General features: G+C 34.7%; 1 protein-coding gene across 1 annotated transcript; it reads right to left on the reverse strand.

The window, feature by feature from the left end:
* Positions 1 to 1,344: 1,344 nt before the first annotated feature.
* LOC111044921 (transcription initiation factor TFIID subunit 2) lies at positions 1,345 to 26,760 on the reverse strand. The gene is made up of 17 exons (XM_039436182.1): positions 26,532 to 26,760; positions 25,543 to 25,765; positions 24,338 to 24,576; positions 22,654 to 22,875; positions 21,422 to 21,635; positions 20,367 to 20,618; positions 18,919 to 19,127; positions 16,547 to 16,786; positions 14,788 to 15,040; positions 13,814 to 13,951; positions 12,940 to 13,133; positions 11,885 to 12,096; positions 10,962 to 11,184; positions 8,438 to 8,591; positions 5,308 to 5,568; positions 3,882 to 4,061; positions 1,345 to 1,765 (listed from the first exon to the last, which is right to left on the reverse strand). The coding sequence occupies exons 3-17, from the start codon at positions 24,562 to 24,564 to the stop codon at positions 1,514 to 1,516; spliced, it is 3,231 nt and encodes a 1,076-aa protein (XP_039292116.1). The 5' UTR covers positions 24,565 to 24,576; positions 25,543 to 25,765; positions 26,532 to 26,760; the 3' UTR covers positions 1,345 to 1,513.
* Between the last annotated feature and the right edge of the window lie 415 nt (positions 26,761 to 27,175).

Raw genomic sequence — 27,175 nt, forward strand, 5'->3', positions numbered from 1 at the left:
GATTATTGGTTAGCTCTAGTACAGTGATAATGATAGAGAAATACTATAAATGGGGGGTCTCTGTTTCCTGAAATTAAACCCAAAATTAGAATATCTTGGAATGGATAATTATACTGTAGAAACAAAAACGATTAAAGCTGTCATTATTGCTGAGAACAGCTAGAGTAATTACTAATATTTCAAGAGTAAGAAAATAAGAAGACTAGTCATGCACATTATGCCAACTAGGTAGGTTTGCAAGGCTCGATGTGGGTTCCTAGTGAAATTCAGGGCAGTCTTGAGCCCAGAAGTTCCCTTTGAAAAGTTTGAATTTCTCATTGAATAGATTTACCTTTATGTTTCACAATGATTAAGTATTGTCTTCTTATCAGTTAATACTCGGTGGTTTCAAATCATAGAATATCGACAAATATTTTTAGTGGTGCCATGGAGAGGTTTTGGATATGAATGGAATAAAGTAATCTTTTGAAAGAAGCTTCTAAATTATTAATTAAATATTCGACTTGAATGCTGAATTTGCAGCAAGTTGCTTACTTCAAGTTTACTTATGCTTGTACTTACGTGTCTCTAATGCAAATCTTCATATCTTTAAACAACACCATATTTCATTGATGTATTGTTTAATATTAGCTGTATTGAAATCATACAATAATAGAACAGACAGTATCTTACGATAGTATTGGTAAGTTTTCTAGCCCTAAAGTAAGTACCTACTTTAATATTCGGTAATCAGTGTGAAGTTTATCATGATCGATAAGTTATCATAAGATTCATATTCATAGACAAATATTGAAGACAAGTTTTCCCTGGAATGACAAACCTTAGAAGTGGCATTTGTAGAGTTACTGTTTTCAATTCTAGTAAGGAAAATATTTGAAGTTATTTCCGATGGTCTTAGAGTATACTTGAGAATAAATAAAATATAACCTACTAAACAACATAAGCGACAACAACTTTCTTCATAGATAATCGGAAAATTGTGGTATGTACGTTCAAAAAGTATGCATTAATTATTAATTACAATTAAATTATAATGTATTATAATTGAAACAAATACTCTCACCTCTCAAATATTGTATTTTAATGTAGATGGTCTGAATGGGATAAGTCCAATGAATTCTTGAAAGGTAAATCATATACTTATTTGTTTCTTCATTTACTCACGTCGTACCACACTGACATTTTAAAAGTTTCCCAGACTTCTCTAATTCTGAAGGAAAATGAGAATCAAATTGTTGTAACAGTTGTTCCCGAGCACTATTTCATTTGCTTTATACTGACAGCTTTGTGTGATAATGTTCATTACTCATTGTGTTAGGACTTTGTTGAAATAATTTTAAAACGTTGAACATTAAACGTTGTTTATTAATAAAAATATTCTATTTTACAATATAATCTATACCAATATGACAAAAGAGTCGACAAAATGAAACAATATAATTATTTATGTATAAGTAATGAAGATGAAATAAAATATTTGAAAAATCGTTGATGATTGCCTGAGATATGAACTTTAGAATGTGAAATCATTTCCTCCAGTTGAATGTCCTGGACTGGGACTAGAACTACTGAAAGAGCTCAACGTTTCCTCTTTGACCTTCAGCCGGTTTGAATCCTTATCTCGATCCTTTTCTCTCTCCTTATCTTTGCTTCTTTCTTTATCCTTATCCCGATCTTTGTCCTTGTCCTTACTGCTGTGCTTATGGTCGTGCTTGTGCTTATGCTTATGACGATGCTTCTTTCTATCCTTCTTCTTTTTCTTGGCCTGTAACAGAGAGAGGAATAGATTAACACATGGGAATAATCAAGAATCAAGATAGTAATGAATGTGTAAATACTCACTTGAAAGCGACAAAATTTACAATTAAAAACTCTAAGGGCCGGTTTCCGAGCTTGGGATTTGGTTAAGATCTAGACGTTTAAATTAAATTTCGAAAAACTAGAAAATTGAACACAAAATAAAATAAAGAGAAAATAGTGTAAAGTTTCAGCTTTTTGGATTATTTGAGAGTGTTTCATTTCGTCAAGGAAAAACGTTTCCAATTATAGAAATGAGAAAAAAAAGATTATCATAAAAACTACGACTGCGCCCCGTTTCGGAAAGCCAATTTTCTGACTACAACTGTTTAAAATCTACAACTTGACTAAATCCCGAGCTCGGAAACCGGCCCTAAACACTAAAAAACTCTACTATATTGATTTCTATAGCTTCAAATTCATAATTAGATGTATTCTTTATAGGGAGGCTACTGTTGTTTAGTTTACTAATGTAGTAAATAGTCTACAGTAATTACTTTTTCAATAAATTCAATACAATTCTACGAGTACCTTGGAAGAAAAAGTGTCAACTTTATGATGCAAAGGTTATTCGATTATTTTATTATATTGATTTTTATAGCTTTCAATCCATTATTACATGTATTCTTTATAGAGAGGCTACTGTTGTTCAGTTCACTATCGTAGTAAATCATAGCCTACCACTGTTTTTAAATTATTATTTTTGTTTCAATAAATTCAATGACAGTTTCACCTTGGAAGAGTAAGTGTCAGCTTTATGATGCGAAGATAATTTGATTATTCTATTATATTGATTTTTATAACTTTCAATCTATTATTAGATGTATTCTTTATAGGTAGCCTCAGTGGTGGCGCTTCCATCAGGGCCGAGTGGGCCGGGCCCACCCAAATGAAACAGTAAAGTACATTTTAAAATGCTTTAGGATATGAGGTTAATTGCTATTATTCAATAAAATACAATATAAATTAATTTTGAACTGTCAACTGGTGAAAACTCTCGTTGAATTACCATGCAAATCATCCGTAGAGTACGTACGAGTTCAACAAAGGCCATGAATCCTTACGTAGCACATTAAAGGGCCACACAATTCAGGCCTTTCTAGCTCTCATAAGAACATATTGGCAAGGCAACGCAAGCCGGCGGCGCTGGGCTGGCTGAGAACAATGCATCGGTATACGGAGCAAGTGGGCCCGTTTGAGCTGGCCCATTGCACGTTGATTCACAGTATTCTCGCTCGGACTGCTGAGCGCTAGTATAGCTTTGTTTACATCCCATCATGTTAATTGCATCCGAATTGACAAGAAGGTTGTAATATAATTTTATAAAGTAATAAGTTAATACTTCAAGCTACTTTTGTGCTAATATTTTAAATCAAATCAAAATCAATTATATTTGCATAGATTAATTAGTTTATTTATTTATAAGGTTAGCAAAAAATACAAGAATTGGAAAAGAAAAAACAGGCTATTGCCTAAAACTTCTTCAATTTCCTAATTTTGTTCTAAATTGTCCAAATATTATAGGTTATGTCCATTCAAATTTCTACACCAAATTACAATCTAAAATATAAATTAGAATAAAACAAACAATTTTAAATTTGGATGAATTAATAATAAAAGTTTCTTAAAAACATGAAACAAACTATAAATTCACAAAATAAAGAATAAAAACACTTAAATTTTGAGCTTGAAAATATCACATTCACCATAGCTATATAACAGCTGTAACTGTTATTTACTATTTACTTACTGTGAAGAAATATGAATAATTCAATTTAGCATAATCCAATTGTAGTGTCTACTTTGACAAGTGTTTTGGTGAGTTACATATTATGTTGTTTTAATTTAGTTTATAGGATAATGACAGACTACCTGCGTAACAACTTGTTAAGTTAAATATGCTTCATAAAACACCCCCACTTACCAGCCCCACCCCCACAAATCCCACCACTGACCCACCCAACTGTTCAGGTCAACCGCCGCCACTGTACGGCGTAGTCTACCGTAGACTACTTATATCTATTTTACTACCGTACTTTTTGTAGATTATTATTTTTGTTCAATAAATTCAATAAAAGTTTCACCTTGGAAGAGGAAGTGTCGGCTTTATGATGGGAAGACGAAGACTCCTTGGCGGGTCCAAACATGCCCGGCTCAAATCCTACAGGTCCGGTCCGCTCACTCCCCCCCTCCACTATGCCAGGCAACGAGGCTGAGTTCTCCGAAAAGTATTCAGTCTTCACCTGAATCTCGACTGGCTCCGTCTAATCCAACAGAAAACAATCGAATTATACATCAATAATTGAAAAATAGATGGGTTGATTTTAGAAGCACAGAGGTTCGGAACAGGCAGTACAATGCCCACCCAACCCATCTAAATTTAGAAAAAGATATTTAGAAAAATTTAAAAATAGATAAAGGAAGAAGGATGAGCAATTAAGGGCCGTTTGCACAGTGACTGTTAGAACTAAATTTCATTTTAAACTGGATTAAATACGTATCAAGTCTTATTTGTTATAATGCGGTTCATTTTGAGTTTAAGCCACCAGCTGATTAAATCGAGTTTAAGCTTTGACTGTGCAAACGGTCCAAAATAGTAAGGTTAGGTTACACGTCTATTAAATTTCACCGCTTAAAAACATGTTCCGCTTCTCTCATTGATTCTCAGAGTATTGCTTTGTTAGACGACGTAATCTAATCACTGTTGAATTTAATGGATGAGAGTACAACTTACAACTTATCAAATGGAGTGATCCGTGGTCTAGTGGATAGAGTGCTTGCGTAGCAGCATAGAGATCCTGGGTTCAAACCCTCTCACAGCCAAAAGTTTTTTAACCAGATCACTCCCGTGTTATCGGATGGGCACGTTAAACTGTCGGTCCCGGCTGAAGTATGACAGTCGTAAGGCCCATTGACGGCTCAAATTATATATTCAGGTGGTGGGACCTTCCCGCAAGGGACTCCCCACCAACACATAAAAAGCCATACGAATTTACAACTGATCAAATTAGAGATTGAGACAGACTTACTGGATTATGATGATACTAGTAAGTAATCATGCTTCGCATCGGTACTCCTTTGTTGTATTAGTAATTTTACCCAATAGACGTAATTACAAGTTACAGTACTGTTAAAATGTATTTTACTGCGTTATTAGTTTTTGTCTTCAATTTGTCCATTTCATTCATTATAATTTGGTGTTTTAATCATTCTAAATTCAAAATTTTCAGCTCATATATATTTTTGGACAGAAATTGAACTTTAACTTTCCACAGTGAGAACATAACTTATTTTTATGGTCATGTTATTATCAATTACAAACTATTTTAAACATCCTGATATCAATCGGGCAGTTTCATTGAGTGAGATGTCAACTTGTTCAAGATAACATAGAGTCTTGTCATTCTCCTTGATCACTAACTAATCCTAATACAAATAATCACAAATTACCTCATTGTCAGTTATTACTAAACTGTTAGAGAGACTGTCACTATAATCCTTGTCACTGACCTTGATTCGTTTGCTGAGTTCGTCACCAGCGACCACCTCAACAGTGACAACCCCAAGGTCATCAGTGACCAGTTCGGCGGCCTCCTTCAGCGGCAGTGGCGAGAGGGCGCGTCGCTTGGCGGGCGGAGCGAGGCTGCTGCTGCTGCTGCCAATGGCCGAGGAGGTGGAGGCGAAGGGAGGAGGCGAGAGGGCCATAGGACTGGGAGAGCGACGCACCACACTAGACTCAACAATGTCCAGCTGCTCAACCGACGGCTTAGTCTGCAATCAAACAAAATTAGAAAAAATAGATCGAAAAAGAACTATTTATTTGTTAATTCACAAATATAAAGAAATCTTCAATCACGAAATGAGCTGTAGTGAGATTCTCGTTTTAAAGTTGGCATTTGATTAACATAAGTTTGTTATCCTTGTATGTCAGTAGACAAAGCAGGTAACTCCATTCTTTTCTAAATCCACACCGTTGCCAAATTGTCAAGAGTTGAATTGAATCAAGTTTTACTTCGTCAAAATTATACATTTTTGTAAGATTGTGTACGTTCTGGGAATACGGTACATTGTTACAAATGGTGAATTGTCCAATTAATATTTACCGGTAAACAGTTCCGCGTCCCATGGGAACCATTTTTGACAGTAAATGTTCCAAAATCCAGTTACCGGTAAATAAATCCTGCCTCGCCTCCGGACCGCGGTGCATTCACAATTTACCACATCGAAGATCTCTCATTGATCGATGAACCATTTGCGCATGCGTAGATAGCTTGTTGGTCTACTACACCATAGTAACAGGATACATAACCAACAAAAGAAAAAGTGGCAAGTATGGTCTCCATAAAATCCGTTAACTTGAAACGTGAACCTCACTATAATTGAGGGCAGTTCTGTTAGATATTGTAATGCTGTAGTGAAGGTGGGACATTCCCGCAAGGGATTCCACATCCACTAAAAGTCATAAGAATTTACTTTTAATAAAAATAAAATAATACCCTTTTTTGCTTCAAAATCACCTTTTACTTTTTAAAAACACAAAACACTTCAAATTATTAAGAACTATCATCAAATTGAAAAGCACTATATAGCTCGGGCAACTTATCCCATCTATTTATATAGTAGTGTGAATTTCGTCATACATCAGTAAAAATAGTAGTTGTAACTAACTTACTGAAGAATTAATTAACCCAACAATTTTAATTAAATCTATAGGACATCAATGATTTCGATCTTTTGAGTATTCAGATAAATCACAGAAAGAATTCTGAATTTTTGTGATTTATCGGCTTCATAAATTGTTTCGTTTCGTTTTGTTTCATTGAAATATGTTTAACTTTATTCTGTAAACTAGGCTATATAAACTAAGCATTGTAATCAATTTGTTTCTTTTTGTGGAAGATGTGTATTTTTGTTTAGATTGATTGATGGCATAAGATAATACTATTTATGTAAGTAGCTCTATATAGTACTTGAAGCAGCTGAATCGTTTTTCTTATATATTTTCTGTAATTCATAAGACGAACCACTACTCGACGCAGGCCTAGCCTAATGAGGAGTGCACTTGATATTTTTTATGTTATTATGCTTTGTAAAATTGTACAATTAAGTGAATAAAAGTTATTATTATTATTATTAATTTGATTTTTACATCAAAATTTCTTACATGCTTATATGAATAAATTCATACATCATCGAAACAGTAGTTGTAACTAACTTACTGAAGATTTTATTAATCCAACCATTTCTATCAAATCTATAAATAGGACATCAATGATCTTCGATCTTATCAGTATTCAGATAAATCACAGATAGAATTTTATTTTCGCCACACTGCACAGAAAGCAGCTGTTTTCCAGTCCCTACGTGGATCTGAAAGACATTGTTTGCAGAGGACTCTCGTCTGACGTCAGAACAGGTTTCTTTCCGGCTAAGGCCGGAAAGAGTACCCTTTCCGGCCGCTAACATGGAACTAAGAAAGGTGAAAGAGAAATGGTTTTTTTTTGAAAATGTGTTTGGACAACTGTGCCATATGGTGCATTGTGTTCAGGAGGGTGAGATCGGAAATTTCCACCCTACTTTGAATACCCCACGACGTCTGGTTCCAGAGATATGAGACATCAAAGTTCCCCCCCCCCTCGTAAAACATTCAATTTACTATTCTTATAATAGCTGATGCCAAAAAGTTAGGCGGCTTCGTGGGTCACATGGTGTAACCTACTAACAGCTGATGCAATGCATCTATTTTTTGTCTGTTTTGATTTAAAAATCATCACCTAAGCCAAGCTAGATGACAACTCTACTTGACAACATCAGCTGTTGGAACGCACAAGAGACCCATGAAACCGCCTAACTTTTTGGCATCAGCTATACCTGTAGTGTGGCGAAAAATATCGTACGCGACTCTCTGAGAAAGGTGTTTACGGTATTCGGATAACATATTCCCGGGCTCGGCAAGCCTCGCCCGGGAAACTATCCTCATACCGTAAACACTAATTTTCTGTGCTTGTAGCGTAATATACTATTTTTATATGAAATTTTCTTTTCCTACAGTTACGTTGAAAAGTGGCTATTGCTGCACTGATTACAGAACGCAAAGAATCACTTTTCCGCTCTAGTGCGGGAAAAATTTTTCTGCACTCCAGATTTGCAACATGGCAACGCAAAATACTTAGTAGGTTATATGGAGCAACAGTGCAGCAAAATCAAAATGAAGTTGGTAACAGTGACTGCTGTGGCTGCTATAGTGAGCAGAGGTGCAACCAAGCACAACGCGCTAATTATTATTCATTATATATTATAACCAAGGACAACAGTGGATGACAGCGACAGCCGACAGCCACCACATTCAGCACACAGCCGCCTCTTCATTCAAACACTACTACATTATTCAGGCAATTTTACCCATAATTACCCACTTTTCATATTCAATGGTAACTGTAGGAAAAACTTAATGTGAAATACGTGCGCAAAGTTCCTCTGCTGCACTCAAGAAACCATTCCGCCCTCGCCTACGGCTCGGGCGTAAACGTTTCTTTCGGTGCAGCAAACTGTCACTTTGCGCACTAGTTGCACAAATAACTATACATTCTTATATGAATAAATTCACACTTCAGTAAGACAGTAGTTGTAATCAACTTACATGAATGTCGTGAGAGACCGTTTCAACACGCTGAGGCTTGAACAGAGCAGCCAGCTCTGGAATCGGAAGGTGGTTGGGTCGGTGAGAGCCATACAAGGCGTAGTAAAGATCGACAAAGTTGCAGCGCATACGAGTATCATGCGAGCACATACAGCTGAAATCACAACAAATATTTTTATTCACAATAATTATCATACTATCCTATGTACGATATTCTACATATTAAAAGCGAACAGCTTCTTCATCAGCCAAAACTGCTCCCTTTAAAATTAATGATTTTCAATTATTAATAATAATCATCGAGTGCAAAGGGCACGTATCAAATCATTTCTATTCAATAGCCCAGTATTCAAATATTCCAGCACTGCACAGATTGAGTATATGGACGATTATTATTATTACTACTATTATTATTATTATTATTATTATTATTATTATTATTATTATTAATAATTTATTTTCAACTTTTGTGATGAAATTTTGTAAAGGGAGCAGTTTTGGCTGATTTCTTCATCATCTCCCTTTACAAAATTTCATCACAAAAGTTGAAAATAAATTATTAATAATAATAATAATATAATATAATAATAATAATAATAATAATAATAATAATAACATATTGTATTGTATATTGTATCGGATAAAACATATTGTATCCGGCTGCTCAGTGCTAGCCCCAAGAGAGTATATGTTGCGTCATAACAATGTGGCAAAAATTGTGCACTTGGAGATGCAGATCAAGTTTGGGAATATTGCAGAGGTCCCCCCTTACTATAACTATCAGCCTCCTCCTCTGGTTGAGTTCAATCACGTCAAGATCTACTGGGATGTCCAAATGGTTACAGACAGGCGGGTAGTACACAACAAGCCTGACATCCTGGTATTGGATCAGCTGGAGAAGAGGGCTTATATAATTGATATTGCTGTACCTTCAGATGAGAATGCTCAGAAGACCAGAGGCGAGAAAATCAGAAAATACCAAGAGCTATCATTTGAGCTGAAGGAAATGTATGGGCTGAATACAGTGAGAGTACTTCCAATTGTAATAACAGTCAATGGCCTGATACTCAAGTCGGTTGTGGAAATATGTCGAAGTATTGACTTGGTAGACGAGGTGCTGAAGAGAATGCAAAAATCTGTCCTCCTTGACACTGCACGTATTGTGCGCAAGTTCATAAAATAGTCAAACAGTGTTATAAAGATGAAAGGAAGGTTGCATTAAAGTGCCCCTTCTTTGAAAATATTTCCGCAAGAGCGTGCTTATAAAAGGGATAATAATAATAATAATAATAATAATAATAATAATAATATAATAATAATAATAATAATAATAATAATAATAACTGACAGGCAAATGATCACTGACAGGCAAGTCATTCATAACAAGCCTGACATCCTAATGTTGAACATGAATCAAAAAGAAGCCTTGATAATTGATGTAGCCATACCAGCAGATGAAAATTGTCAAAGAACAAGAGGTGAGAAATTGAGGAAGTATCAAGAGCTAGCATTTGAGCTCAAAGATATGTATGGGCTCAATAATGTTAGAATAATCCCAATCGTAATATCTGTGAATGGTCTGGTTCTTAATTCAACAGTGGAGAGCTGTAAGGCTATTGATGTCTCAGAAACTCTGGTAGGGAAAATGCAGAAGTCTGTTCTGCTTGATACAGCTCGCATAGTACGCCAAACGCTCCAACATATTTGGTAAAATACTCCATCAATAATAGAAAATAATGCCAAGAGGTTGCATAAATTTTGCCCCTCTTCGCATAAGCTATCCGCAACTGCGTGAAAAAGAGAATAATAATAATAATAATAATAATAATAATAATAATAATAATAATAATAATAATAATAATATAATAATAATAATAATAATAATAATAATAATAATAATAATAATAATATAATAATAATAATAAACGTTCATATACTCAATCTGTGCAGTGCTGGAATATTTGAATACTGGGCTATTGAATAGAAATGATTTGATACGTGCCCTTTACACTCATTATTTATTATTAATAATTGAAAATCATTAATTTTGACACAGATTTCATCAAATACGTATGAAAATGAATAGAACATTTGACAGTGATGAGGAACTAGCTGAAAAAACTCAGCTAATGGATAGAAAATATCAAATAGGAGGCAAATATATTGAATGTGTATGTTTTGGGACAGTGTATTGAACATTTTTGAAAATTTACTTTATTAATCGGATTTAGAAATCTCTAACTTACCACTCAATCTGTTTGTGATAGAAAAACTCAGCCCATAGATATAATTGATTTCACAAATTCCCTCAACACACAAGAATAACCCACAAAGTTTAGCTTTCATTATTTGTTTCTAGACAGATCAATAAAAATGCATGCAGTAATTTGGAATCGTTGAAATAATTATGTCTTATTAAATTCAAATGTTGATACATTCTCTATGAAAGTATAACCTTAAATTATTGTTATAACCTTCAAGTGATATTTTTATATTAATGTAAGACTAATTTGAATGCCCTTACTTGAAAAGAGTCCATAGTCGATGCACGAGATCCTCGCGGTCAAGGCGGTGCGGATGTCCGCCAGGGGAGAAAGGGGGGTTTTGACAGAGCATGCGCACAAGTGAGTGGCGCACGTAGGGGTCGGGGTCCTCCTCTGCCACATCCAGCAGGTACTCGAGGTCAGTCCAGCGCCCGTCCAGTTTCGTAAAGTCCACCAGCGCCTCCAGCGCGCATAGTCTCACATCTGAAACACCCGAACATTCAGCTTCACTTCCGTCAAAACTTAATATCATCTACACGTAAAGTGCTTACGTAGCAACCAGAAGATCCCAGATTCCAACCCAGTTTTCACCAAAAGTTTTTTCAAGAAGATAATAACACAAGTGAAGGTAACACACCTCCTGAGCAAGTTGAATTGTCGGTTCCGGCTGAAGTATAAAGGCCATTGACGGTTTGAATTATATATTCAGGCAGGTGGAACCTTCTCGCAAGGGAATCCCAAGCAACAAAAAGCCATACGAAATATGAGTATTTATTTTACCATCAATTGGATAGCAAACTACTAGAACTTTTTCCATTCGTTTTAATCACGAAGAATATACCAAAGTAACTGTTCAAGCATCATCAAAAGAATAAAATTAAATATAATGATCCTACAAAAACAAGTCTTACTTCTGAATTGAATACATAATTATTTATAAGTGAATTATAATCTTGAAAGAATGTTAGTTAATCATTGTTTATGATTGGTGATAGATTTTTCAAGTACTGAATATGTTTCAGAATTTGCCACAAATTAAATTCAAAGTATGTTTCAGAAATTGCAAAAAAATAAATTTCAAATACAAGTATAAGGATTATATTATTATTCTTGCTATTTATTGTTTCTCATCTCCTATTCTACTGTACTGCATCGTTTTTATCTGTCAAAATAAAATACTCACCAATAAATTGTCCATAGGCGGCATAAGTTCTAAACAAGGCGGGATTGTTTGGCAGATGACCGAACTTCTGCAACTTTCTAATTGCCTTGAGACAGGCCACAGTCACTGTCAGCTTATAGCAAGGCAGCAGCTTCTCTATGTTCAGATTCCTCGTTATCTCTTCCAGCACTAGTTTGGTGTCGGCAGAAAGGTTTTCAGCTGTTATCTCGGATCTGAACAGAAAGGAAGACACAGATCCTGAAGCAAATGCACACATTTTCTACTTGCACTCGAAAGCTGAAATGACTGTAGTAGTTTTGATCTGGTCAACTGATAGAGTAGATGGACTTGAATCTAAGATGGAAAAAACAACTGTCGTATTAGTGATGTGAACAGTAGATGCTTAAATAAACTAGAAGCTTAAATTTCATTATAACTTGAATTTAATTCAATTAAATTAAGTAATTCACGTTATTCTTCAAGACACTTCAAGACACCCTTAAGGCTGTGCAAAGGCTGAAATAAACTTTCTACTGGTGATATTTTCAAAGTTTTTCGATTTGTATATCATCAAGCTATCAAATTAGAAAAGTTTTATCAGGAAAACATTTTTTCCGACCATTACTTTATGAACTGTTCAAATTCAATTTTCAGAGTATAATAGAAAATCCACATTGAGCGGACAATTTTTTTGTAATTAAAATAATATTTTGATAAAGAAGGCTTCTCAATATCAAAGGCTAGTTTCTAATTTGAATATCCATATTGTCTTCAGTTTTGAAACGCAATTTATCTGAAAATGGAAAGGCTGTAGAATAATGCGAGTAATCTAATACAAATTATATTTTGGAACTTGACCAAAAATCATTATTTAGTACGCAGTATCAAAACATTATCAACATTATTATTACTATTAAGTGCAATCGAATAATAAAAAATCTATATGATTATCATCGTACAATAAGACACGCTGCAGAATTTACTGTAGCAAGTTTTCTCAACTTTAGAAACAATTAAGAACGCTACAATTATTATAAAAAGTTCAAGATAATTATTTTTTATGTTATTTGACTTACCCCTGCTGGACCACTGATATGACAGGTGTGACTGTAGCACCCAGGGCCTCAATTAGAGCAGCTCTGTAGTAATTATCGGAGAACCGGTTTTTGCTGTTGTCATTGTATTTGAACAAATCTAGCAGAAACCGTATCACGTCTGGAGGGCATATTCCGTGAGCATTACGTAGTCCAGCCATTGCAACTGGGATTGTCTGAAAAATAAATAATTGTTAAGATATCATGAATGCATTTGAAAAACGTATTAAAATTTGGATAAAAGTATTAAAATAGAAAATTAAGATAAGAACTCAGCTACAACTGTATTAATTGCTTAAAAACTGGAAACCTCTGAAGATACAAAAACGGTTCATTTTATAACAGTCACTGAAAAACGATAGAATATTAATTTTGAAATAAAGACCAAGATCAGAAACAAGTCTGAATATAAAATGACAAGTTATCATCTATTAATTCAACAGTAAAATGCAGATAGGATCATTTATTTCTACGAAATTGTAGACAGAATTAAACTTACAAGATTTCCACCGATAAATATGGTGGTTTAAATTGGTGATGATGGTTTTAATTGGAGATAATCAATTTAATAGTGGAGATTTTTAAATCAATGAAGAATAAATCAGTAACAAAAAGATTATAATAAATTTTCTAGGTATTGGAATCTTGACTCATCAAGTCAAACAACAAATTTTTATGCTGTCACGGTTGAAATTTGCCTAAATAATAATTTCCTAGCTTGAAGATGTTTCTGAATTGAACATTGAAAAAATTGTGTATTGAATAGATTCGTTTCTTGAAATTAATGCCTTGTAAATGACTAGAAAGTAATTGACAAAATGAGAAAACATCAATATTTAAACGTGGAATTCTCTACCTTTTGAAGAAAATAGTGCTGCAAATTTTGAAAATTGTTCTGTCTTATAATAGAAGGACACGAGAAAGAGCCGAAAAGTTTTCGGAATATTGCCAACATAGCTGGAGGCCCAGCCCAGTTCGTCATTGCATTGGCTACCTGCAACAGTAAAAAATTATCTTAATGTTACAAATAATGCTCCAGAATTGAAAATAATAAATAGAATATTTTGTCATTGGAATACCAACATGCAATCCCAATTCATAAACTTCTTTGAAACAATTAACCTCTTTTAACATACATCTCTAGAATAAGACTGCCGGTTGTCTTGTTCAATAGTCTCCTTTTTCTCTTCTAATCTTCTTTACTTTCATTGTCAAAGGCCAAGTCTTCTTTTATTTTCCTTCCTCATTCAGTTTCGTATTTTCAGCCAGACATGTCAATCCGAGAAATGAGTAATGAATTTTATGAAAAATGATCAAATTGCAAAAGTTTTCATTCAACATTTATTTCAGATTCGACCTTGTGTGTTGATTTAATATTAATGTGTTAGGGTTTCACTTTGTGTTAGGCTGGCCACTAACGGTAGATCATGCATGTCATGAATGTTTATCATGCACATACACATGTTCATCATTAGCGAGAGGCGTCTAATATAAAATAAAGAACCAATAAGAATAGATAAACCACTGGAAAATTACAAATTATAATGATTGATGATAATTTAGCCTCAAACAGAGCAGCGAAGGAAAAATAAACATGAAAAAATCGGATAAACAGAAACCTAATCTCAAAAAAATTTGCTCGGGGTTTTGCTGAGTTGTCACAACAATGTATGACATATTGTTAGTGGCCAGCCCCACGGTGACGATTCCCATATTATGTTAACGAGTTTCTGAGAAGACATTACAAACAAACTAAGAAACATACAAGCTAACAAACTAACCTAACCTAACAAAGTAACAAACAAACAAAAAACAAAGAAGTAGACAAACCTTGGTGAGACAGTGTGCAGCGCGACAGCGCACCTGTACATAGATGTGTTCGTTCTCGATGGTGTCGGTGAGGGCAAGGCGGGAGGCGGGCGTCGAGTAGCGTTGCAATGCCAAGATGGCGTCCATCTGCGCTGTGACGTCACGCTCGTGACGCAGCTGGTACTGCCACTGGTAGTCGGGCTGCTCGATCACCGTCGAACGCAGCAGCGTCATGTCCGGGTCCAGCCGGATCCACAGCACTGGCGAGTCCGCACTTAAAACAATACACAAATCATGCTTATCGTATACAAAAGCAATACATAAATCTTGTTCGTTGCCAACAAGAACAAAACTAAATCTTTTTAATTTTCTTCAAAAACAATTCATGAATAATGATTATTATCTACAAAAAAACAATACATAAACCATGTTCATTGACTACGAAAACAATAAAATAATTTTAATTACCTTAAAAATAAATTACATTCAGTAAAAAACACAATTCAAAAATCACGTTCATTGTTTTGTAGTCGAATATAGATATGAGGTTTTTAGTTAAGCATATAGATCCCTGTTCATTGGGAATTAATATTGATTCATATTATAATTTTCCAAGAAAAATTAAATAGTGAGAACAGTCGTTGAGTCAAGTCAGAGGGAGAATGAAGTACAGAGAAAGGATCATTTCATGAATTCTTGAATATACTTATTATTATTATTATTAAACGAAAATCAGAATTAAATGTTGTAAATCACCCCGAAGACTGCAAATATTGACAACAGGGTAAAGAGCTAGATGGAAATTCGATGAGCGCTACTATACAAAAATTATTTGTCAGCCCGGGAATCAAACCCAGTACCTCCCAATTGCCGGTCAGGAATGCTTACCCTTACACCAAACTGACAATCTCTGGACAGCAGCGCTCATTTTATACGAAGCCATAGCCGGCAATTGGGAGGACTGGGTTCGATTCCCGGGCTGACAAACAATTTTTGTATAGTAGCGCTCATCGAATTTCCATCTAGCTGTTTACCCTGTTGTCAATATTTGCAGTAACAGAAGTCTTCGGGTGAATTACAGCATTTAATTCGGATTTTCGTTTAATAATAATAATTAATTCATCAGCATTTGAATATTTGCAATATCTCAGTAATTTCCATCTGTAGTTTTGAATATACAATGCACGTGAAGGAAGTGTTAGTTATTCATTTCCTGGATGTGACAGACACTTCTCACGAAGAACAGATAACTCAGACACGCGAATAATTTTGAGGATAATTGGTTGGCTGCCCTGTTGAATACTGCTGCAAAATAGATTGAAAGAGAAACAGAGAGTATGCATAAAACTCTATTACTCTCAGGTCTCTGAATTCGAAGCATATTCTTCTCGTGATTGAACCATCTGTACTGTTTTATATTCTCTCTATAGAAAGAACACCTCTGAAATTTGAAAATGATTCTTGTGACTTAATTTTCTATAGCTTATTGAAATGAAAATCAGTAGCATCACTTCATAGAATTGGAAACAAATAGCATAAAACTATTTCAATTTGAAAATGATTCTTGTGACTCAAAGTTCATTTGATTTTCCATATATTTATGATTTGATATGAAAGCAGAAGAAATAGAAATTACTCCAAAGAGGGGTAAAATATGAAACTCCATAGCATGAAACTATAGAGAAAAGATAGCATTATGCTATCAATGCTACATTTTCTTTGTGATGAAAGTCTCTCTATAGCTTATAAAGATTTAAAAAACAGAGGGAATACAACTGACTCCATAGCAGTCAAGTCCATGTCGACCTCCTCGCCAGTGCAGAGCGGAATCTTCTTCTTCTTGTTGCGGCGGGACTTGGAATGGCAGGTGATGTCCGCCTTGGCGACAGTGCCCTCCACCTGCAGCGTGTGCCGGAAAGTGCCGTCCAACTCCTGAATGGTCACCAGCAGTGGCCCAACGTACTTCCGGATTCCCTTCTGCTGAGTCGCGTCCTGTCTGATTTCTAGTTCAACCGTATTTCTATAACAAAATGTTACTTCTAAAAGTAAATTGGTATAATTTTTTGGTAGTGGGAAGTTCCTTTCGAGAAGGTACCACCTAGCCTGAATATACAGAGTGTTTCAGAAGTAGTATCCAACATTTTAGGTTATTGTTTCTGGATGATAGGAGACTACAAATGTCGTATTTGAAGTATCCAAAACTCAAAATGTTTAAATGGTGAAAAGTGGTCATGCATGCAGTACGAAAAGAATTAATTTCTCTTTTATTCTTTGGCCAATCTTAATAAAAAAGGTATCCTTGAAATCTTGATGAAATTTCTCAACTTTTTTTCTGTTGTAAATTTTTGTAAAGTGAACGGGTTTCGTGAAATTTGCAATGAAAAATTTAATATGGCCGTCAATTTTTTCATTTTATTTTTTAAAAGTGAGTCTTTATAGCATAAATATTCATGCTAAATTTCAGATCAATACAACATTTCGTTCTTGAGATAAAAATTCCTAAGTGAAAAAACAAAATGGCAGCTATAAAGGATAACCGCTGAGTTTTGGACACTTCAAATACGACATTTCTAATCTCCTATCATCCAGGAACAATACCCTAGAATGTTCGACACTACTTCTGAAACACTCTGTATAGTTTGGGTCTCCCGACTGTTAGTTGATGTGAGAATCAGAATGAGTGGTGTCTTGTCTTAGTACAAAGAAAGTCTACAAGATGAATCCAGGTGGAAGGAGATTGAGAGGAGACCAAGAATGCGATGGATCGATGACGTAGAGGCTGACTTGAGGCAGTTGAGCATCAGAGGATGGAGAAGGAAGGCAAAGGATCGAGATGAATGGAGAGGCTTGTAAGAAGAAGTAAGGAGTCTTGTCTTATTTTCTAATTCAATGGTATTTAAAAAAATCAATCGTCAGTTGATAGGGTATATCCGGAAGAGAACATTCTCTTCAATGATATTGTCTCACTTCTAGTGCGAGTAGTCCTTGAAAACGATTACAACAAATCATCTTCATTTCTGACAATGTAGTCATATTTATTCATAATATAAACATTATAAATATACTAAATTCACATTATAGTATTTGAAAATCGGACAGTTTTGGGCATGAGTCTGTTGTGTTTTCCTCATGTCAAGTATTTGTACACAATGTGGTAAATAAATAAATAATGTTAACAAGAAGATGTAGTCAGATATCAAGAATTTATTTTGAGAAATAAAAAATGTTTCAGCACCTATGGTGTATGATATTGAAATGACACTGAAGATGACGCCATAGGTGTTCAAGCATGGTTGTGTTTTTCTGAAAATAAATTCGTGATATATGACTACATTAGATAATATCTACATTAATAATCGTATTTTGATTTAATAATAATTTTCATTTGACACGGTAAATCAGAATAAGAAAATTTCGTAGAATAGTGTCTTGTTTTAATTCAAAATCAATTGTATTTCTGAAACGAATATCACCAGTTGAAAAGTGGATCAAAATGAAAACATTGTGTAGTGATATTTCTTGTATTATTTCTAGTTCAAGTGTCTTTAGAAAAAATACAACAAATAACCTTCGATCCAAGGGATAATTGAATAATTAACCTACTATTGAATCTAATAGACTATTGTCTTATTTCTATGTGTTTCAAAAAAGAAAAATAAAGATCTTCAACTGATAGGGTAAACCAGAATGAGAACTATAAAAATGTAATAATAATTGAGTTATGCTATACAGGAAAAAACTATATTATGGAATAAATAGATTTTCAGGGTATACAATTGTTTGATTGTGAACCAAAAATATAAATTTACAGGGTAGATAAACAATATTTGCTTCAGTAGGAATCACTTTACACTGACAGCGCCGGTTGCACAAAAAACAATTAAATTTAAATCGTGATTAAACTCACGAGAACCAATCAACAAAAGGCTTTTAAGAAAAGAAGCCTTCTCTGATTGAGAACCAATCACAAAAGGCTTTTTTTGAAAAGAAGCCTCCTCTGATTGGTTCTCGTGACATTAGGCTAATCACGATTAAAATTTAACCAGCTTTTGTGCAACTGGGCCTCAGTATTGAAAGAATGAGAAGTAATGATACTATTTATGAGGAATACTAACAGATTAAATTGAATCTCATTACAGTTAGCCTAGTTACCTTTTCCTATTGAAAACGAACCCCAAGTTGAACTTGGCGTGACCCCCGGTGCGAACCCACTGGTCGACGAAGACAGCCATATCCTTGCCGGTGACTGTGAAAATGGCCCTGGCGAACACATTGGTGCTGATAAGCATGTGAGACCACAGACCAGTCGACACTTTCTGAGTGGCCGCGTTTGACGCCAGGCTCAACTGTTTGTTGAGCACCTGAAACAATATCAATCACACATTAGGGAAACACAGAACAAGTAAGTACGCAGTACTGCAAGTTACGGTATTATGTGTTGGATGATTGTTAGGTGTTTAATAGTTCAACAAATATGTTGTTTGTTTAATAGATCTTTGTATATGAATAATTATAGTCGTAATGAAATCAATAATAATTATGCTTGGACAAAAATAATGAGTTGATCAATCCACAAAAAATGAATGATAATGACGTAATAATTATTTTTTATAATAATAATAACAATAATTATTATTATTGTTCAAGACAAGTTATCAGAATTACTGAATTTCAAACTTGAAAATTATTACAAAAAATTCCTACGCATAGAATTCAATAATATAATAGTTTGATAGAGAAAAATTGAATTTTTATGTTATTAGTATTAGATAATATGCTAATCTCGTGAAAATTTTTCATTTAACAGTTTAGTAGTTTCTCATAGTTTCTAACTATCAATAAAATCTGTGATTTTTGACAATTCCTTAGTATGTTTATTTAATATGAATAATTACCACAATATCAACTTCTCAACTACACAAAAAATGTTTTCATCATCGAGTTGGGAATGAGATTCAGCAATTGCTTTACTTTATCCATTTAAATTTCATTTACAAAGATTACATTACACGAATTTTGAAGCGGTTCAAGTGTTACTCTCCAATATTTGAATGGGAAAGTTAAAAATAGAAACTGAAACTACATAAATTGATATTCTTTTTATCTATTTTTTCTCGTATCTATGAAACTAATATTGTTTCATCATTATACTGGGTGAATATTATTTTTGGATTTGCATTATCGAACTACCAATTTCATTTTGAAAATATAGATTTAATAAGTGGGACAAGTAATAGAAACCTAAACATTCCTCAAAAATTTCTGTTAGAATCAATCCAATATCACAATCTAAAGTGCGAACAGAACGAGTTAATCGCGGTGAAGATCGATACCACTAAATAGCTGGGCAATGATGGTAACATTTGAAGTCATTGATATAGATATAGAAGAACGATATCTAGCTGAAATCTTCATCTCGACCTGACTGTTTTGTTCGTAGAATTAAGACTGTTCGACTGTTAACTTTAGAGTTAAGAGTGTCTCTCAAGCTTAGCCACAGTACTTTTGAACATGCGTTTACATGTTTCGCAAATGGAAGCCATCAAAATAATTTTATTCATCTATCAATCACTATTGCAAATGCACCGGAACTGTCTTACCTGCAGTATCAACTCATGGCCAATACGGTGCTCCAACATTCTGATGACAAGATGAGCCTTCTTCCTCATTACTTCCAGGTAGAGTGGTGACATGGTGTGTATATTGCGAACGGGGAAATAGAATCCGGGGTCCTGCGACTTGGGAGTGGGCATAGGGGCGGGGGCAACAGTTGGCACAGGGGCGGGGGGCTGACTCGGATCCAACACTATGCCTCCGTACTTTTCCTCGTACTTGATTACCTCTTCAAGTTCCTAAAACGTACACATAACAATTTGGTTAATTCATTATAAATAATGTTATTGGAAAATTAATATTTATGGCGATTGTAACTCACTATTTGTAATGTCAATCTTTATTGTAATGTATGTATCGTGTTTCAGTAAGGCCAGGTTGCACGGAAGCCTCTTGAATTTTAACTATGATTAAATGCCTCGAGAACCAATCAGAGTCGGTTGAAAAAAATCAACAGGCTTTTGTGTAACCGGGCCTAAGACTTTTGAAGAATTAATGACAGCCAGTGTATCATTAATAATAGGCCAACTTTAATGCGGTTTGCGCAAAACAAAGGTTTGCGTTCCAATTTGTGTAAGTTTCATTCGCTTGAAACAATATTACTTACTAAAAATTTATTGATAACATAGTTATAGTTATGGAAATGAAAAAAACAGGTTTAGCCCTGAACATCTTCATTTTCGGAATTTATTTGATGAAATGATCATCAATAAAGCGGTCACTAGACCAATAATATTGTACGATATTAGTACCCTTATTGTACAATGCAATATATTATATTGTAAAATATAACACCTATTTATAACCTCAGGCCGTAGTGTCTATGACGTTTTTATTCTAGTTGTGTGGCTGATGTGATAAGTAAGTACTGATATTGTAAAATTATATTATTAATTATATAAAATTATATGTTTAGGAATCACTTGAGATTACGTTAAAAAATTCACGTCAACGATTTTCATTTCCAAAAGAGGAAAACTAGAGGAAACTAAAAAAAGATTAATAATTGTTTATAATTCAATTGGGTTGAAATTTTGCTTACCATATAAATCCACTCTCGGTAAGCATTGTTGCCAAAATGCTTTTTAGAGAAGAGACCACACAAATAAGTTGCAATTCCTTTGGGCAGCCACAGATCAGACCAGTTCTGCATTGAGATGAAGCAGCCGAAGAATTGTTCAGCAATTGCCAGTGCCATCGCTTTCCTTGTTATGTACGTCTGATCAATTATTGAATTCGAGTGGAGCAAATTGGTGCTGTAAAATAAGTCAAATCAAATTCAAATTTATTTCGTCAAATTGAAAACAATACAATGTACACTATGAATCATAAAAATAATAGTCCAAGGTAGATTGTAGCTGATAAACAATAACTAGATAGGAATAAACACCCATATAGGAATTGAATAAGTGTTTTGAATAGTTATTATAATTTTTTTATTGACTGACAAAGACGTAGATTAGAAGCCGAGAAAAGGCTGAAATACCAGTATGCACCAATTACACACATATTAAAATAATGTCTATTGATTTACAGATATTCCTTACATTGACGTTATATAGAAAAGTTATTTGCAGAATTTTTATTTATTAAAAATGATTTGTAACCTTGGGGAAGTGGTCATAACTTGTTGAACTCTGACAGACTTGTTTCACTTATGAGTTTTTCAAAGTTTGGTCGACTTTCGTCGCATGAAATGTTTTGACTATTGAGTGATGAACACTTTAAGGAGTGAAAGATTTTTACTCCTTTATAGCACACGAAGAGTTAGAGCTTGTAAGTCCTCTACACCACACACATTTAAACATATCCAACTTCTATCATGTTATATTTTTCTCTCCTAATCATTTTGATTATTATCATTAATGATAAATGACATTTTTAAAATTACCTACCTTTAAATGATTTAAATTACAACATAGCAATCAGATTCACTGTTAGTTATTGAAGAATAACTTTCATGGCAAGCCTATTATTCAGTTTAGATAAGCACCGTGCTCTCATTGAAAGCTTGACTGCTTGAGGTCATCTCCACCAACTGACAGTTATGAGTTCAACTTTACTTCCCGGCGGTTCGGAGTCCACCAAAAGTATACTCATTTATCTACGACTTCTTTATTTCCTGCAGTCACTGAAAAATCTACTCTACGTCTCATTTGGGCATCATTATCAGAAACTTCATCAATGCTCAACTTCGATTTGAAATATTCAAGACTCATGAATTTATGAAAACATTCCAATAGTAAATACATTTTCAAATACTTTACTACCCACCTTAGAATACTCATGGTTGCATAGGCTGACATTTCAACATCAGTTTCGTCGACAAACACTTGCTTGTAGCACGAATATGGATATCTGTTGGCTAGAAGTTCTTCATAGAATTCGAAAGCCTCGTGCATGTATTTGGCTGATACTTTCAGGTTGGCCATCATACCAGGCAGGCAGAAGTGCGTCACTTCGTGCATGTACGGATCCACAAATATCTCGAAAGGCCTGTAACATTCAACATTTCCATTTTGAAATAAATGTCAAGCTTAAAACGCACTGTCACTCGATGCTTTAAAATATTTACAAAAAATACAAATAAAGAGAATGCACTGGAGTTACACAGATTCAGATATTCTTTAATTTCACATTCAAGATGATTTGATAGATAAAATGATTTTTCAACTAAACAGAACACTTCAATAATTCTAATATAAAACTACTGGTAAAACTAGTAAAGTAGTTGCAGTTGATTGGAAGAAAAAAAGTTTCCTAATTCAAATATGTAATTCATTCTAACAAAATAGAAACTATAAAATAATAAACATTCTTGTCAACGAATTCTACATTTTAAGAAAATGAAAAGTATCTCACTTTTTGTGTAGTTGAGAAGTTGATATTGTGGTAATTATTCATATTAAATTATCATATTAAGAAATCGTCAAAAAACCACAGATTTATTGATACTTAGAAAGACCGGAGATTGACAATGGTATAATAACCGAAACCGGTCTTTCAAAGTATCAATAAATCTGTGGTTTATTGACAATTTCTTAGTCTTTTTCATTTAATAAAAGTATCTCAAACTTAGTTTGCAACACGGGGCTCTATGGCCCAAGTTATTCTTTAATGAGGATGTCTGTTTTCACACTTAACGATTTCTCGCCGACACGACACGATGGATCTCTTATTGGCTGGTTCGAAAATCAGCCAATCGGAGACATTCTGTCCTGTCGGGTCGGTAAGAAATCGGTAAGTGTGAAAGCGGCCAATAGAAGCGCCTAATTCGTTGCCGCATTTCTGCTGATTCTGTCAAATTGACCTACGCTCTCTTTTTTGCTCCTTTTCTCACAGACTATATAGCTCTGATGAAATATGGCAGAACTAAGAACAAGTTGAAAAGTTTTCGATTTGCAATATATAAGCGCACCTCAGTATGAGTCAAGGTCAAAGTATAACTTTATTGGTTACGAAATCTCCACTGCGTCAATTTACATAGTTAGTGTACTCCATGAAGAGCAATGCTGCAAACTGAGGTTTGCAAAGACTTGGACTTTATTGAGTTGGTCAGTTATTGAGCTGAGCGACTACTGATATAGAGAAAAGATAACATAAGACGATATCCCATGGTATAGGTAGTTTATGTTCCAAATTTCAAGCCGATTACTGTCGACTACTGTCTATTATTACTATTTTGGCAGGGTGAGAGTGTAAGAACAGCAAAGTATGAGAGACTACCAGCGTCACATAGTTTCACGAAAAACAACTACTAGGACTATCCGCCTTGAGCTAACAGTGGAATTTGGAACATAAACGCCCCATAACATTGGATTTATTTTTTTGGTATAACTTTATTGGTTACCACATCGCCACTGCACAAAGTTACCCAGTTTCTCCATAAAAGCATTGCTGTAATCTAAGGTTTGCAAAGACTTTATTTAGTCAGTTATTGAGTTGAGTGACTACTGACCCAACAGCGAGCGCAATGTTGGGCGCACAGGCCGGTGTGGTGAGGACGTAGTGGAAGGTCTTGCGACGCATGTCGGGCGTGTAGACGACCTCGACCAGGTCGCCGCACGATACGGCCACCATACTTTCGTCGACGGTGAACTCCAGGCGCCACGTGCATGGCTCGGCAAAGCTGTCCACGCAGGGGAACCACAGGCGCGACGAGTTCTCGTAGCAGTATGTGAACATGTGCGCGCCTCGCTACAACAAACACAAATACAAACTCATTTACCTCTTATGATAAAAGGTTAAACCTTACAATTACGATGGTCATTATGTCAATCTATGATCACATATCATAAGACATAGACAAGCGTTCGGGAGGGGGGGCGATGTTCAGAGATGAACAGCGTTTTATCCCCACCAAACGCTTTGTGATCGGCGCGGCCAGATCGTCAATTCTTTTCGAGTTATAGATGCAGAAACCTGGTCGCCCTCCGCCAAGTGCGAATTGCTTAACGTTATTCGTATGGAGTTTAGGACACCCTCATTATTATATAGATGATAGTTATTGACAACTATTCAAAAAGACAGATCTAGTAATTTTTCATATCATTCTACTTTTATTCTGGATAGTTGTTATTGTTTCAAAAAAAAAAAAAAAATTTTTTTTCTAGAGTAGGGTACTAAATTATTTCTTGGAATTTTGATTTGTTTTTTCAATTTACTTTTATGGATTTAATCTATGCACACGATCTATTTTTTATTTTCCCGACCGAATGAATAGAATTAATTGGAAAGCACCACTTTAAGGTGAATTCCAGCAGTTCGGTATCAATTTCAGTGAGAATATTCTTCTCATGAGTTCTAATGATTGTTATCGATTGATTTTTTTCAGTTTACCGAGAGATAGTTTATGTGACTATTCCAACTCAGCTGTTGCCGAACTCATTCGAAAATGAAGATGATAACTGATATGTTGGGATCCACCTTTATATAGTATTATTGTGAGGGTCCCAGTTCGTCAAGATCTAAGTTCATCAATTACCTATTTGACCATTTCTTGAGGGACTGAAACAAATAGGAAGTTGAGCCGTTCAGTTCGTCAAGTCTCATGGCATAAAGTTCTTTTCTGTGGCTGATACATCACATGGCACACTAAATAGGAGAAGATAGTTGGAGGTTAGAGGGAAGGTTAGAGGTTCATTGTTATCATTTTAGTATTACCTCGGCGAGCGTGCCCTCGCACTCGGGAATGACAAAGTGGACTCCGCCCTGGGGCTGCTCGAGGGAGAACTCGACACCGACCCGCAGTGCCTTGCCCTCAGCCACCAGGCCGGCGGCCACCGCCTCGGGTGGCACAGTCACCACTAACTCCCCCGCATTCTGGTCCGGGTCTATCTGCAGTGCCGCCGCCAAGTGCGCCGGCCCAAACAGGTCTAACGATTTCCTAACAATCGACACGACAAAATCATCATTATATTCAATTCAATTTAAAGCCACTGATAACAACTATATAGTGTACCAAAAAGAATGGTCGGATTTGAATGCTTATAGCTTCAATGTTTTTCAACATAATCTTATTGGAGTGAAAATTGGACTCCATACTTTGAAAAGTGAAAACATAACCTGATTTTTTAAAACCTTTATTCACAAAAATTAGGGGGAGAGACAATTTTGGACAATACCTGCTGTTTACCCCTGATCATATTATTGTATGTACTATGATTTGTGACTGTTAATAAATTAATTAACCCTAATTTTGAATTTCTTAGTGTGTAAAATTGTCTAATGTGAGAAAACGTTACAATTAACAGAAAGAAGTAAAACTGTAAGAATCTGCCTTAAGGTGAACGCACATAGCAACAGACTAAATTTTGTTTATTGTTATGCCTCCACCAAATATTGTAATCGATAGAGTGCTGTTTTATAGAAAAATAGAAGTTTCCTAACAAGACTCACCAAAAATGTCGGTAATTGTTTCATGGAGTATGCATTTTAAAAATATGTAGCAACTAGCATTGTTATACGCATTTAAAAATATGTAGCAACTAACAATGTTATACGCATTTAAAACCACTAAGTTTTTATATGGTAATAGTTTCATGGAGAATGCATCCATCACTGAAAAAAGGGATGAAGTAGACGTAAATATGTAATATGATTAAAAAAACAACACAAGCATTAAACAAATATCAAAGAATTGCAAATCTTACTCTTTTGTGTCACCTTGACAGATGTCGAGGAAAGGGTCGAAATACTGGAACGGTGCCTCATACACATCGTTGAGGCACACTCTGTAGATTCTACATTGTTTGGCGTTTAGCTTGATGTACCTCAAGTGGTCTTTCAAAGGTACTAGAGTCAATTCAACGAATCCCTGAAAATCATCAGTCGGTTAATAAGTCAATTCTTATTCGTAAGTGTTATTATAAGTAATTTTTACTGACGAAAATTCTATTCAATTTAACAACAATTTGATAGTTGAAATTTAATTAATTTTTCACTTTAATAAATCACAGTATGTGGTGAAAATAACTGATTTAGTGGTCTTGACAATCAAAGTCATAATATCTTTCTTGTGAAAATTAGAATAATAAATAAATAAATCTTAGCACTTGGAAGACATCAACTGAGTTGTGGTCGATGTTGTAGAAACGTTCCATGATGAAATAAAAACACATAGATGTTGTCAGTTTCTACACTTTAATTTGGTACACGACCATGGTTTCGATTCTACCAAATTAAAGTGTAGAAACTGACAACATCTATGTGTTTTTATTTCATAATAATTTATAATTTTAAACAACTCATTTCACAATAATAGCCTAGTATTTGTTTAGGATAAGTAAGGGTCAAT

The sequence above is a fragment of the Nilaparvata lugens genome, chromosome 10 (genome assembly GCF_014356525.2).
Source record: "Nilaparvata lugens isolate BPH chromosome 10, ASM1435652v1, whole genome shotgun sequence".
Classification (NCBI taxonomy): domain Eukaryota; kingdom Metazoa; phylum Arthropoda; class Insecta; order Hemiptera; family Delphacidae; genus Nilaparvata; species Nilaparvata lugens.

Coding starts and splice junctions, on each gene's coding strand:
- LOC111044921 (XM_039436182.1), bottom strand. CDS start 24,564: ATGTTCACATACTGCTACGAGAACTCGTCGCGCCTGTGGTTCCCCTGC. Junction 22,876..24,337: donor AACATTGCGCTCGCTGTTGG/GTCAGTAGTCAC, acceptor TGAATGTTACAG/GCCTTTCGAGATATTTGTGG. Junction 19,128..20,366: donor GCCATGAGTTGATACTGCAG/GTAAGACAGTTC, acceptor ATATTGTTTCAG/GTGCTCAACAAACAGTTGAG.